The sequence below is a fragment of the Euleptes europaea genome, chromosome 9, assembly GCF_029931775.1.
Source record: "Euleptes europaea isolate rEulEur1 chromosome 9, rEulEur1.hap1, whole genome shotgun sequence".
Taxonomy (NCBI): domain Eukaryota; kingdom Metazoa; phylum Chordata; class Lepidosauria; order Squamata; family Sphaerodactylidae; genus Euleptes; species Euleptes europaea.
Genome location: NC_079320.1, coordinates 73418548 through 73434595, shown reverse-complemented (window position 1 = coordinate 73434595; position 16048 = coordinate 73418548). Strand labels below are relative to the sequence as shown.

At 44.4% G+C, this 16048-nt stretch overlaps 1 protein-coding gene across 1 annotated transcript in view; it reads right to left on the bottom strand.

Moving 5' to 3' along the window:
• Positions 1-16048, bottom strand: part of ARAP2 (ArfGAP with RhoGAP domain, ankyrin repeat and PH domain 2) — a 128839-nt gene that overhangs the window by 34419 nt on the left and 78372 nt on the right. Inside the window, 4 exon segments of the mRNA XM_056855272.1 lie at positions 894-1041; positions 3699-3804; positions 7078-7290; positions 13064-13227. Of these exon segments, the coding sequence (XP_056711250.1) occupies positions 894-1041; positions 3699-3804; positions 7078-7290; positions 13064-13227 (631 nt within the window).

The window sequence follows — 16048 nt, the reverse complement described above, 5'->3', positions numbered from 1 at the left end:
GCCATGGAGCCTGGAGAGTTTTCCCCTCCATCTTCTGGGCATGGAGTAGGGGTCACTGGGTGTGTGTGTGTGGGGGGAGGTAGTTGTGAATTTCCTGCATTGTGGAGGGGGTTGGACTAGATGACCCTGGTGGTCCCTTCCAACTCTATGAGTCTATGATTCTAAGAAGGCCCTGATAAGCTGAAACACAGATTATGAATTAAAAAAAAAAAAATTCACCCTTAAACTGGTGTTCATGGCGAATGTTTTACTAAGGGAATGACTGGCATTCCATTCTATTGTGTGTGTTTTTCCAAAGATGCATGAGAACATCCTCTCTTAAGCATGCGCAAGGGGAAATTACATTGTCATCAGTGCAAGGTTTCAAAAAAACCAGTGCTAGGTTTAAAAAAAACGTAATCTTAATCCTCAGGTGTAGGCAGTTTAACAACCTTTGTCCATATCCCTGGACCCTGCCTCACTGCAGGGCCCAGGGATATGTCAGCTCCATGAAGAGAAAGATCCATCTTTTTTTGCTATCTGATAAAACTGCGTAAACCACCCCGTACATGACATCAGCAGCACAACAAACATTTTAAGACAAATAATTACAAGCAGAGATGACCATCGGGGTTTTTTTCTGAGCCAATGACAACGCAACCCTCATATGCCATCAGAGAGAAATCATTTAAATCAAATTTAAAAGCAAAGCTCTAGCTTTTTTTTTTTTTTTGCCAGTAGATCTCACTAGTAAAGTATGAGTCGACATCCTTCAAACGGCAAACAAGGGTGCCAAACGTCCTGAGGGCCTGCTGAAAGCAGCGCTAAAGAGAGAGAGATTTCATCCATTTTCTAAATTACTGAACCGGAGCGATCTTATTTTTCTTTAAAAAAAAAAAATGCCCTGCACTTACATCGAAGAGATGCACATAGTTTATAATCAGGTCTTCAATTACGTTGACTTCTTCGCTAGTCTGCCCTTTCGTCTGAAAAAGGCACGAGGCAAACGCCATGGCGAGATTGTGAGGGTCCATGCGATTGATTTCGGAACACTTCTGTACCCTGTGGGAAAGCAAACGCCCGCATTGAAAAACGCTCCCTGAGCAAGGACGCCTTTTTGTGCCACAGCATGCCTTTCCGAGGGGACAATTCAACTCAGAAGAAGGCATCTGTCACAAGGAAATTACAAATTTCCCTTCCCCACACCCATAGCTCGTTCACTTACGCCTCTCGTGCCACCTGCTTTCGCACAGATCGTTCTGCCTATCTTGGGAAGAGCACTGTGAAGAGCTTCCTTAGCAGAAGGACTGCCTGTGGATTAGGCCAAGGGCCCGTGAAGTGATGCTGAGAAAAACTCTTAAAAGATCTCACAAGCTATAATTTCAGCTAAAAACAAACAAAAAAAACCCAGCCACTGGGGGAGGATTTTGATCAGAGCCATGATGCTGAGGGGTGTGGTGGTTAAGAAGAGGAGTTGGTTTTTATATGCTGACTTTCTATACCACTTAAGGAAGAATGAAACTGGCTTACAATCACCTTCCCTCCCCCTCCCCACAACAGACACCCTGTGAGATAGGTGGGGCTGAGAGAGCTCTTGATAGAACTGTGACTAGCCCAAGGTCACCCAGCTGAGAGCCAGCGTGGTGTAGTGGTTAAGAACTGTGGTTTGGAGTGGTGGAGTCTGATTTGGAGAACCGGGTTTAATTTCCCACTCCTCCACATGAGCGATGGAGGCTAATCTGGTGAACTGGATTTGTTTCCCCGCTCCTACACATGAAGCCAGCTGGGTGCCCTTGGGCTAGTCACACTCTCTCAGCCCCATCTACCTCTCAGGGTGTCTGTTGTGGGGAGGGGAAGGGAAGGTGATTGTAAGCCGGTTTGATTCTTCCTTAAGTGGCAGAGAAAGTCAGCATATAAACAACTTATTCTTCTTCATATGTAGGAGCGGGGAAACCAACCCGGTTTACCAGATTAGCATTTGCCGCTCATGTGGAGGAGAGGGGAATCAAACCTGGTTCTCCAGATCAGAGTCCACCACTCCAAACCGCTGCTCTTAACCACTACACCACACTGGCTCTCTTATACTATCTCCTGAGAGACTTCCACTTCCTCATGGCTGCTACGGAAGTTGGTGGGGGGAACGATGGGTACAATATGGGTGTCTGTCTTTTCCCCCACCATGAGTCTAATAGCTGTTTGGAAGGCCTGGTTACTCTCACCCTCAATTTCCCACCACAGCCTGCTTTTTTGGAGTTTAGATTTCATATCTGGCATAAAGCCGCACGTAGTTTGGCCCTACAGAGTCTCTCCAACAGCATAATGCACCGTTTCTGGCAGACAGATCACGATGGGTAGCCGTGTTGTCTGTCTGCAGTAGTCGAAAAGAGCAAGAGTCCAGTAGCACCTTAAAGACTAACAAAATTTCTGGCAGGGGATGAGCTTTCGTGAGTCACAGCTCACTTTCTCTTTTCTACTGTTTCTGACAGAGGCCATATGATGAAGTTCAGGCAAGAATGAAAACCTGTAAGTCTTTAAGGTGCTGCACAATTCCCAGGTATTTCAGATGCCGTTTGGAAGATCACGAGCAGAATCAGAGGGAGACAGCCACCCATGTCGCTGGCTGATAATCAGAAGCAAACCTTGAAATTCATCTGACTGAAAGAACATAAGAACATAAGAAAGGCCCTTCTGGATCAGACCAAGGCCCATCAAATCCAGCAGTCTGTTCACACAGTGGCCAACCAGGTGCCTCTAGGAAGCCCACAGACAAGGCGACTACAGCACCATTATCCTGCCTGTGCTCCAAAGTACCTAATATAATAGGCGTGTTCCTCTGATACTGCAGAAAGTAGGTATGCCTCATGACTAGTATCCATTTTTACTTGTACCCATGAACACCCCTCTTCTCCATCAACAAGTTCACTCCGCTCTTCAAGCCTGCCAAGTTGGCAGCCATCACCACATCCTGCAGCAGGGAGTTCCACAATTTAACTTTGCATTGTGTGAAGAAATACTTCCTTTTACCTGTTTTGAATCTCTCAGCTTCAGCAGATGGCTATCATGGCTCCAGACCATCCTTCAGCCTCCCCATGTGCAGCAGCAAACCAACCAATTTTGCAAAAGAGCTCAAAATATGCAAATTTGCCAATTTTACATCACACGCACACACACACACAATTACGTCAAAGCAATGCAATGTAATACAGTGCAACACAATATAGTACAGCTACCTTTTACAAACATGCAGTCATGAACGCACCCACCCCAGCGATACCCATTGTTTACTGAAAGGCCCCACCACCTGTCAGCCCCTGCTAAGCATTTGATCACCAGGTCTAGCAGAAGAGACAAGTGCGTGATGAGGGACACCCCCCCATTCATATCCTGCCCCGCCAGTGAACTCACTAGGCAAGCCACTATCAGCCTAGCATTCCCATCTGTAATGCAGTGTTAAATAATAATAAGCGCACTCCTATCTGACGGGGCTGAAAGGGCTCCTGAGAGAATGCCTAAGAAGTACTTTGAGCATTATACAGAGCTGCATCAAAGCGATCTCTCTATTATTAGCAGCCACTGCTAGACATCTCTTGGACATTTTCATCTCATTCTCCCCACACACAGGCACACGTTGCCCCCACACTTGTAACCAAGTAAGGAACGTTTATCAGAACCCTCTCTGATATGAGGCATTATTTCAGTCAATTTTCAGTTAGGCTGACCTGTAAAGGTGTTCCATTAAAGCTGCCAACGTTGCCCTATTGACGGGCGGAAGTGTTCGAATAAAAGTGCTGTATTTTCTCACTCGCTCTTTCTCATCCACTGTATCTGATGCGGAAGGGAATGGGTGGGGAGAGGAAATTAAATTACTGAGCATTAGCAACAACATAGTCCAAAAAAGAGAAAGAGAGGGAGAGAAAGATATTGATTTGCCACTTTGGCAGTATCTAAGTCATATAAAACAGCGATTCAACCAATCAGCCTCCACTTCACAGACACAATATAGATGATTTTCTTTCGCCGCAGATGGTTTCTGCACTGCCTTTGAAAGAAGAAACAATCTTGGCTGCAATTAGGATCTGTCTTGCAACTTCTGAATTCAAGTATCGCTTGCAGTGGGGTCTCAGGGTAACCATCCATAAAGCAAGAGCCAGATTTCTCTGTTCACTGGACAAATGCTTTTAATGAGCACGACCAATTAAAATCCAAATGGACAAGATAAACAGGTGGAAAGGGGAAACTGAGGCTCTTACTGCTCAAGACAGGTTACCGAGAGGTCAAAGTATTGATTATTCATTTCTTTCTTTCAATAACCAATTGTTTCAAGATCTGCTCACTGAAGGGTCCATATATGCACCAGCCAATTTGCCATTGGCAAAGCTGCCATTTAAACTTGATCAGCCCCTGTTGACTTCAGAGTCAGTATGGTATAATGGTCAGAGTGTCAGACTAGGACCTGGAAAACCCAAGTTCAAATCCCCACTCTGTTATGAAGTTCATTGGATAACCTTTGCCCAATTTCTGTCACAGCATAACCTACCAGAAAGGATTGTTGTGAGTAGGGTTGTGTGGAAAAAAATTGGTACATTTTGGGCTCAGGTTTATTGGGCCTGATTTTTTTGGTAAACCTGGAATAAGGAGAATACCCATACCGGTAAAAATGGGAGAAAGCACAGAGCAGTGCCTCTGAGCAAAAGTGAATAGCCTATTCAGCTTCAGGGAGATCCCCAGGTTTTGGCGTTGGTAAATCCAAAACGTGATTATTGCCGAAACAGCTAATTTCGGGTTTATTTTCAGTTCAGCTTTAGCCATATGCACAACCCTAGTTGTGAGGATAAAATGGGTAAGGTAGAACATTGTATACTGTACTTAACTTGAAGGAAACGTGAGATGAAAAATTAAACACATACACCCAAATTGTGCTTTCAACTATCCCTTAGAGAGTTAGCATGACCATTCCAGAAAACCCCCGTCCGTCTCCAAGCCTGCAAGAAAGACAAGGGTCTAGAAAGCTGGAGAACCCATGGAACCCTGGAACCCTGCCCTAACCCTGAGTCTCAGAAAACACTGCAGTACAAGCCCCACACTGATTTTATAGGGTCCGGAAGGGGTTGATCCCCTCCGCCATAGATAAGCATTGTAAACTTTACCATACTTCTCTATGGAGGAGGGGGTGACCCCTTCCGGTCCCCATCAAATCGGACCCCCTGTCCCAAACTTTACCAAACTCTGGGGGTTGACGCAAGGAGAGTCTTCTGAAGCTACATGGTGAATTTGGTGACTCTACCTCGAAAAATGCCCCCCCCAGGAGAATTTTAATACTAACTTTTCACAGTCTGTAATGCCACACCGTACAAAGAATCGTGGGAAAACTCAGTTTTTCATGAGTGCTTGCAATGGGCATGCAAAATTATAGGACCACTGCAAAAACCGAAAACCGAATATTGCCAAAACGGCTATTTTGGGGTTTATTTTCAGTTTGGGTTTATTGATATGCACAATCCTACTGGCAACCCAAACCAGCCAAAACGTGTGGATTCTGTAGGGACCTAAAGTTCTACAGAAGTATTTCAGGGATTTTGCAGTGAGAAGATCAGTAATGAGGGCTATCAACCTCGGATGGGGGTGGAGTTCTCCTAGAATTACAACTGATCTCCAGTCTAGAGACCCACTAGAGGGAATGACAGCTTTGGAGGGCAGAATCTATGGCATCACATCCCAGCTCTCTCCCAAAATCCCCCGAAATTTCCAAATATATGTGGCAACAGGTGAGCGGCCTGGAAAAGGCAATGAAAAGTAGTAGTGGGTAAGCTCAGGGGCCTATTCTCAAGACACTACACTAGAGTGTTTTAAGTGCCCTCCTGTTTAAATGTGTGAGGATGTAGTATATTGAACACACACACATATGCATATGTGGTGGAAAGTGCCGTCAAGTCACAGCTGACTTACTGAGACCCAGTAGGGTTTTCAAGGCAAGACACATTCAGAGGTGGTTTGCCATTGCCTGCCTCTGCGTGGGCTGAGAGGGTTCTGAGAGAACGGTGCCTAGCCCAAGGTCACCCAGCAGGCTTCATGTGGAGGAGTGGGGGATCGCACTTAGTTTTCCAGATTGGAGTTCACTGCTTTTAACCACTACACTACACTGGCTTTATATATTCATCAACAGCAAAAGAATTACAGTATCCATATATACTTGACCCCAGGAATTATATGGACATATTTTGCAAAAAAGTACCACCATTCCCTTCAAAACACGTTCATGAGGGAGAAGATACTCTTAAGCCAGACAGAAAAGAGGAAGAAGAAAAGGAATTTAAGGCTCTCTCACTTCTTGCTCATAGAAGGGGGTGCACTTAAGGAAGTAAAACCACAGCTCGCATCTTGTCCTGGGTGTCAAAAGATGCATAAATGAGCATCCGCTTTTGGATACAATTTTGGGACTAAATGCCCAGATAGGCTAATGCCTAGAACCCATCAGGTAGAAAGAAGAGAGACATTTATAAAGCTGCTTCTGCTACTTGCTGCCCTCATCTGTTCAAAGTAATCTAGGCATTCAGTGTTAAAAAGTAAAGTGAGCCATCAAGTTGCAGCTGAACCATCAAGGGAAGAAAGGAAAAGAGGTAGTTTGCCATTGCCTTCCTTTACACTTGCCTTCCTTGGCGGTCTCCCATCCAAGTACTAAGCAGGGTGAACCCTAGTTGGCTTCCAGGCTCTGGAAGCTACCCAGAGCTAGTGTGGTGTAGTGGTTAAGAGTGATGGTTTCGAGCAGTGGACATCCAGAAGAAAAAGACTTGGTTTTAATAGACCGGCTTTCTCTACTACTTAAGGAAGAATCAAACCGGCTTACAATCACTGTCCTTTACCCTCCCCACAGCAGACACCCTATGAGGAAGGTTGGGTTGTGTGACTAGCCCAAGGTCACCCAGTTGGCTTCATGTGTAGGAGCAGGGAAACAAATCCAGTTCACCAGATTAGCCTCCGCCACTTGTGTGGAGGAGTGGGGAATCAAACCCAGTTCTCCAGATCAGAGTCCACCGCTCCAAACCACCACTCTTAACCACTACACCACGCTGGCTTCAAAGCAACTGTGCCATGTATTACCTAGCGCGGAGATCCAGAATGGATAAAGCTCTTTGGTAAGGAGGGCATCGTCTATTTCAGACAGGAAACATTTCAGCGCCTCCGTAACATCTTCCAGTCGGTTGGTCCCGGCCCTCAGCTTCACGCTTCTCGCATCCTTTTTGAAACACTCTAGAAGGTTGCTGACGCTAGAGGGATCCCCACCGTTCAGGTAGATACGCTTACTGCCCAAACCTAAAGAAAAAAAACACCTTTTTAAAGAAAAAAAATCTAATAATTTAAAAATATCCAGACACAAGTACAAAATATTTGTGCAGGGAAAAAAAACCACTGCACAAGAGACACAAACACACATACTGAATCTACAGAGACATGAAGACAGTTAGAGGAACAAATCCAAAAGGACCTGCAATATTACAAGAGTTTTCTACTTTCCTTATAAATTTGCCTTTCATGGATCCAGAGTGGCACCAGTGTAGACATTAATCTAACTATGAAGGACCAGCTTACCTGTGACAAACTCGCGTATCACTAGGAGAATGTTTACATGATCCAAGCATGTGAGCAGAAGCTAAGCATATGTGTCTTTCCCACCGAATCTGTACATGCTCATTCATGCACATCCACATAGTGGGTTGGATCCAACCATCCTCCAAGTTTCATAGAATCACAGAGTTGGAAGGGGCCATACAGGCCATCTAGTCCAACCCCCTGCTTAATGCAGGATCAGCCTAGAGCATTCCTGACAAATGCTCGTCCAGCCTCTGCTGAAAGACTGCCAGTGAGGGGGAGATCACCACTCCCCTAGGTCAGGGCTTCTTAAACTTTTTCCACTCATGACCCCTTTTCACCCGAGCAATTCACCCGGGTCTATAGGTATACATAGGTATATAAAATAGGTATACAAATCAAGCATTTACTGATCATAAATCATAAAGAAATTTATTTTAAAACAATTCTTTGGTATAGGTTCAGAAACCTTTTACTGTTACCAAATTTGTTGCGACCCCCACATTCAGTTACACGATTCCATATGGATGTAGGTAGCTGATTCCACTGTCAAAAAACTCTTACTGTAAAAAATATGTTTTTCTAATATCCAGCTGGTACCTTTCCACCCGCAATTTAAACCCATTATTGCAAGTCCTATCCTCTGCTACCAACAGGAACAGCTCTCTGCTAGGGCATTTGAAAAAAAAATTCGGTAAAATTCGGATCCGGCAAAATCTGTCCTGTTTTGATCCAGGTAATGCTGAAGTCCGAACTCCCCCGCTTTGGTACCGTGGAATCCAGCACGAGATTTGAGTTCGGTGGAAAAATTCGTCCGAATAAAGCCATAAAAAACACATTTGCGCTTTTCCACGGTTCTGGGGGGGGGTTTTTGGGGTTTGAGGTCCCAAACTTTCAGCGTAGCTTGAGGGGGCCCTTTTTGCAAGAACCCCCAAGTTTGGTGACGATTGGGGCAGGGGGGGCGATATATGTGGCCCGGAAGGGGTCCCCCCCTTAATGTGCATCTATTCCATTTTACAGCACATTCACGCCTTTCCACGGCTCCGGGGGATCATGTTTGGAGGTAGACGTTCCAAACTTTCAGCATAGCTTGAGGGGGCCCTTCTTGCAAGTTTGAAACGCTGAAAGTTTGGAACATCTACCTCCAAACATCCCCCCCCGGAGCCGTGGAAAGGCGTGAATGTGCACATGCACCCCCCCCCCACGGGGATCTCTCTCTCACACAAACTCTTTCTCTCCCCAGGCCGCACAGCAGCTGGGCTCATGTACTCAACCACGACTGATTGGCCAGAAGAAGACCCAACTTGGCCACCGATTGGCCGTGGGAGAATGCAGCTTACTAACTGACTGTTATGCTGCTGATTCTGAGCCCCCGAATTTTCCGGATTTATCCAAAGTCCACCCGAACTTGCCGAATTTGGCTTGTCCTTTTCCCGCCTTTTTTGAATTTGGTTCCATCCGAACTAGAAACGACCGAATCGGGAGAAATTAAGCTGTTTTTTCGGTTCGGACGAACCAAATCGACAGCCCTACTCCCTGCCCTCCTCTAAGTGACAGACCTTCAATCACTTAAAGAGAGCAATCATGTCCCTCCACAACTTCCTCTTCTCCAGACTAAACATTCCCAACTCCCTTATCCTTTCCTCATAGGGCTTGCTCTCTAGGCCCCTGATCCTCCTCTTCACACTCCTCTGCACATGCTTGATTCTGTCCACATTCTGTAGCCTTCCTTCAGCCTAAGTAACCTTCCTTCAACTTTGGTAGCTCTTCCTCCAACAGAAGAGCCATTTAAGTCAGAGGAAGCCTTTGAACTTGAGCCAATAAAAGGGTATAAATATTTTAATAAATGAATGAATGAACTTCACTCAGTGCACTGACAGGTCAGGAATAGGATTAATCTATTCAGTATGGGGTTATTTAAATATTCTCCCAGCCATGAGGAAGTGTTCATGGATAAACTGCACCCACACGCGTTGGGAGAACACCTGGAAAGCACCTCCAAGGATTCTTCTGTGGCACACATTCAGTTCTTGATTTATAATACTTTCAGAGAATTCTCATGATGTCTGTGGTGGTTAACAAACAAGATATGCGGATCAAAGAAGCCTTGCCTTGTAGGGCAAAAAGGGAAGTTATCTAAAACACCCGTCTCTCATCTCTTCTTAACCTTGCTGGTCATCGTCTGGTTTCATTACTTCATTCTTATCAGTTTCAATTATACTTGCTTATATTTTTAGTTACAGAACAATACTTGAAATATTGTACTTACCTGCGTTCTTACTTGTGGGAAATTCATTATAGAAATTTTGTAATATTGTAAAAATTGATATGTAAACTCTTGAATGTGCATTAATATGCAAAACTAATTTGTGTTGTTTTGGGATATAGTTTGGCCATCGTGCTGTTGATTTGGTTACAGTCTACACATTCAGTTCTGGCAGGGCATTAGGCAGTAGAACAACAACAAAAGTGGGGAAAGGCCAATATGATTGATCACAAGTTGATTTACACGCATCCGGAAACGTTAATTCTGCACCAGATTGTGCGACCAACTGTCCAAGTGGCAAGACCCACGATTTGGGTTAAGAGTTTACATCAAGCCACGCAAGACATTAGATAAAAATAAGGTGACTTTCTGTATGTGTTTTTAATCATTTTCTGTATTTATGACCACTGAGGAAGGCTATTCAGGTCAAAACGCGTATGGGCCAGTGTGGGTCATTTATATCGAATGTATATCAACTGTGCATAAGAATTTTGTAACGGATAATTTTATATGTAGCCTGTAATCCAGACAGAAAAAAAATGTGCAAAGCACCAGAGGTTACCAGACTTCAGCCCACAGCTGTCTAAATGCACGTGTTAATTGAATTTATGGCTTCGTTGTCTCATATTACCTATGTGTCATAAAGGATAATTACTTCCTTTCTGATGATAGCTACAGTTACAGTCCAAAGACGGATACAGAAACGGGATTCTAGCTGGCAGATCTGTCACTGTTGTGGTTCTGTGTTTTATTATCAACACTTTTTTTTTGCTTTTGCTCATACTGTTGTGGTTTTGTGTTATATTATCAACACTTTTGCTCTTTGAGTTTGCTCGTTATGTGTAATACACATTTTGCAATTTATTCGAACCTTTGCTGTTACTACTATTTTGTAAAACTTTGGAGTAGCTACAAGTTATTAGATAAACGCCTTGTAACCTCTGGTGCTTTGCACATTTTTTTCTATCTTCTGTCAGAGGTTTCTCCCCCCTCCCCTCCCCCCTTTACTGCCTGTAATCCAGGCCCGGTGTTTTTAACAATTTTATAGCGTACAACTTGTAATAAATATAATTATGTTGTTATAGTTTATAGCTCAACCTTTGAAGCCCCCAGGGCACTGGGCGGGCTTGACTGGCATCACCATTGCCTATGAGAAGGTAGCATACACACTATAATGAATCCAGGACCCTTATTTATTGGTTAAATTTCTATCCCCCCTGCCCCAGCCAGGCCGGGCTCATGGCGGGTAACCACAATATAATTATAAATATAAACATAATACATATTCATTTAAAACATCCAATATCATTAAGACAAGATCCAATAATCTTACAATAAAACAATAGATTGTGCTCAGTTAAAAGTCTAATAGCTGCTGAATGCTTGGCAGTCAGACTCAATGTATAACCTGGAAGAGCCAGAAAAGGGGGAAGGGGGGCCAGCAGATGACACCCGTGGCTGCCCTCAGTTACAGGCCTGGTGGAAAAGCTCTGCCTGACAGGCCCTGCAGAACTCTTTAAGGTCCTGCAAGGCCCTGATGTTACTAGGGAGGGAGTTCCACCGGGCCACAGCCAGGGCCAAGAAGGGCTTTGTTGATGACAGCAGAATGTAATGTCCTTTGGGGGTGTACCAGGAGAGGCGGTCCTAGGGTTGCCAGGTCCCTCTTTGCTACCGGCGGGAGGTTTTTGGGGTGGAGCCTGAGGAGGACGGGGTTTCCTAAGGGGAGGGATTTCAATGCCACAGAGCCCAGTTGCCAAAGCAGCCATTTTCTCCAAGTGATCTCTATCGACTGGTGATCAATTGTAATAGCAGATCTCCAGCCACCACCAGGAGGTTGGCAACCCTAGGCAGTCCTGAAGATATGAAGGTCCCAGACTATGCGTGGCTATTCGCTGTAGGGATGGATCAGTTGTCTTCCAGAGGAGTTTGAACCACCACGACTGATTTCCTCAGTCCTTAAGAAATGCCAACGTTCCATGGAAGACATTTTGAAGCCCCCAACCTTGCAGACCTGGTTGCCTTTACATCTTAGACAAAGTCTTTGGGCTAAGTATGCAGCAACAATTAACGCCTTTCTTTCCGTACAGGGCTTCACCTTTCGGTAGATCACATCATACATGGAACATAAAAATGAACAAGTTCCTTATGTTTCCCAAGATCCTCCTATTTTAACTTCCCAAACTGGTTTCCTCATCATGAGATGCACTTTGCTCTTTCTCTTGACTACATATATTACAGCTACACACACTCATTAGATTTAGATGAAGGTGGAGTGAAAATTGGAGGGAAGAACATTAATAATTTGAGATATGCCGATGACACTACATTACTGGCAGAAAATAGTGAAGATTTGAAATGACTACTGCTGAAAGTTAAAAGCGAAAGTGCCAAAGCAGAACTACAGCTGTACATCAAGAAAATAAAAGTAATGACTACAGGAGAATTACACAACTTTAAGGTTGACAATGAGGAAATTGAAATTGTTCAAGACTTTCTATTCCTTGGCTCCACCATCAACCAAAAGGGAGACTGCAGCCAAGAAATCAGAAGGAGATTGAGACTGGGAAGGGCAGCCGTGAAAGAGCTAGAAAAGATTATTAAGTGTAAGGATGTGTCACTGGCAACCAAGATCAAGTTAATTCATGTCATCCTATTCCCTATTAGTGAAAGCTGGACAGTGAAGAAAGCTGATAGGAAGAAAACAGGTTCCTTTGAAATTTGGTGTTGGAGGAGAGTGTTACGGATACCATGGACTGCCAAAAAAACAAATCAGTGAGTTATAGATCAAATCAAGCCTGAACTGACCCTAGAAGCTAAAATGACTAAACTGAGGCTATCGTATTTTGGTCACATCATGAGAAGGCAAGAGTCTCTGGAAAAGACAGTCATGCTAGGAAAAGTTGAGGGCAGCAGGAAAAGAGGAAGACCCAACAAGAGATGGACTGACTCAATAAAGGAAGCCACAGCCCTCAATTTGCAAGTGCTGAGCAAAGCTGTCAAAGATAGGACATTTTGGAGGACTTTCATTCATAGGGTTGCCATGAGTCGGAAGCGACTTGACGGCACTTAACACACACACACACACTCACACACAATCTCTCACAAAGCATGCCCTTTCCAGATAACAGCTCAAGCCCATGTAACACAATCTGATATAAATGCTTTTTAAGTACTCTGTCCGGATGCAGCTCCAATTTTCAGCAACTCAAACAAATGCTCTGCTCCACTTACCATACTGCGTAACAAATGCAATACAGCTGTTCACTATAATAGGGATGTCGTTTTTGCTGAGCTGCTGATCTTCTAACACGTTGCCATCTGTACCTGCTGCTTTTTCAATTGCGCTACGCCAGACTGTGAAATCCAACTTTGTGCGTCCATGGATGTATAACGTTCTGCAAAGTTTGGGGAGGGGGAAATATTTTGAAAAGAGCAATAAGAGGAAGAGCAGAGACAACACGCCTGCTTCAGTGAAAACAACATGGCTGATCTCATGCAAATGTATGAGGGCAAACCAATCTAACAGCTTGCCATAATGAAAATAGATGTTAACACTTTTAGAGCAGAGAGGCCCCTCGAGAACTTGCCTTCATTGCAGTCAGTCCAAACATAAATATTCCTATTGAAGCATAGAATCATAGAGTTCGAAGGGGTTATACAGGCCATCTAGTCCAACCCCCTGCTTAATGCAGGATCGGCCTAGAGCATCCCTGACAAGTGCTTGTCCAGCCTTTGCTGAAAGACTACCAGTGAGGGGGAGCTCACCAGATTCCTAGGTAGCTGATTCAACTGCTGAACAACTCTTACTGTTAAAAAAAAAAAAAAAAAAAACCCTAATATCCAGCCGGAACCTTTCCACTCACAATTTAAATCCATTATTACGAGTCCTATCCTCTGCTGCCAACAGGAACAGCTCCCTGCCCCTCTAAGTGACAACCCTTCAAATACTTCAAGAGAGCAATCATGTCCTCCCTCAACCTCCTCTTCTCCAGGCTAAACATTCCCAACTTCCTCAGCCTTTCCTCGTAGGGCTTGGTCTCCAGGCCCCTGAAGATTCAGTGTTGGGGGTGGGTGGGGGAAGAGTACTGCAAGTTGGAAGAGGATGCTGGCTACATCCAATACTGATTGGCTGGGCCTCCATGATGTCATTAAGAAGCTTCCCTCCTCCTAGTCCCTGAAGCAGATTTATAAATTCGTACTTTTTATCAGGATAAGAAATTTCCGTGCAGACAGCCTCTTTGAAATGGGACTGCTCTCTGAACCCGTTTCTTGTAGAAACAGTCAAGAGCAGACTGTCAGATACAAAGGAGATCTATGAAGCAAGCCTTCACAGATTAGCCCTGTTGTAGACTTCAGAACAGAGAATCCATTCTCATAAGAACATAAGAAAAGGCAACTGCAGCAGCATTATCCTGTCTGTGTTCCACAGCACCTAATATAATAGACATGCTCCTCCTGATCCTGGAGAGTAGCCATGAATAGCCCTCTCTATCATCTTTATTTTTTATTTAAAAATTTGTGTGCCACCTTTCTGCCCAATCAGGGCCACCAAAGTACAAAAACATTTTGGAATCAAAACTAAAATACATACTAAAAGAACATCAGACAGTAATTAAAACATAGGGCAGGAAAGAGGGATGATTGAGAGAATGTCAGATGAAACAACAACACAAAAAGTCTCGCCCTGCAGGTGCCAAATTCTTTTCCACGTCAACCTTCTTTCTCTGTGTGTGTGTAAACCAACTGCTGTTTGGTTTGATGCCTCTTGTTAACTGCCCAATCATGCAATGCTTTTAAATGATCAAGATGCAGATTTGGAGTGAATGGTGGCTATCCATTCAGAGTGGGGGAGGGGGGAATCCCACCGGAGCTCCCGCCTCCATGTCTTGCTAGGGTGTTTTGATCCTAAGCCTTTTGTAATTTGGTGGTACTTTCCACTCCTGCTTTGCCGGTCTCCTGAACAAAACGGTCAGCCCCCTCCTTTCGCTTTGGTCCTTGCTTCTCCCAGCTGGAGGTTTAGGTTTGCCCAAAGAGCTCTTGATGAACATGAGCAGGGCTTCCCCTCCCACCCTCCATAAAAAACCTGTTGGCCTTTTTTGCTATTTCTTTCTCAGTGTCTTGTTGGTTGTTTCAGGATTGCTTCATGATGCACATCTCTCTTCTAGTTAATTGGGTGTCTTGTGTTTCAAGACCGGGCAGAGGGAGAACCAGCCGCCGACAAAATTCAGGGTTAAGACGTCCATCAGAGGGTGGCTTCCCTTTGCGCTCAGCTGAACTTTTGAGTCACAACAATTGTTCATACTTTTGTGTTTGAAAATCCTTTTGATTATTTTATTCTTTCAGATGTTGAAAATTCCCATCTTACACTAATAAATATTACGAGGTTAAAAAAAGAAGTCCAGTGCAGGTGCTGATGGCTGCAATGTGTCAATTTCCACTGGAGCCAGTGTGGTATCGTGGTTAAGAGAAGTGGTTTGGAGCGATGGACTCTAATCTGCAGAACCGGGTTTGATTCCCCACTCCTTCACAGGAGCAGTGGAGGCTAATCTGATGAACCGGGTTGGTTTCTGCACTCCTACACATGACGCCAGCTGGGTGACCTTGGGCTAGTCACAGCTCTCTTAGAGCTCTCTCAGTTCCACCTATCTCACAGGGTGTCTGTTGTGGGGAGGGGAAGAGAAGGTGATTGTAAGCCAGTTTGATTCTTCCTTAAGTGGTAGAGAAAGTTGGCATATAAAACCAACTTTTCTCCTTCCCCTCCTCCTCCTCCATCTCCTCCTCCTCTACCCCAACTCTACTCTGGTCAAAACCAGCCAAAAGGCATGTTTTTTTAAAAGATTCATTTCCAAATCCATGCATTCTGGCACTTTTCCAAAGGTACATCATTCTGGTAGCAGCAGAGAAAAACAAGCAACAGGATCCATTTCAAGCTATCACTTCCCGAAAAAATATATGAACTCAAACATTACCCTTTTGGAAACGCCAATCTGTCATCGCTTGAGAAAAGCTTATAGCTCAGTGAACAATGAACCATTGCACTGTATGGGAAACAGGCTGGCTGGTCACACGCTGGACAGAAGAAGAGGGAAAGCTCTGCAGAAGCAATATATTCCAATTCCAGAGGCAGCCACTGAAGCCAGCGAATATATATTTTTGCAAGCATTTTGTGATGCTCAATGCAGAATGTTACTGAAGCCTTGGAGCAGCCTCTTTGTG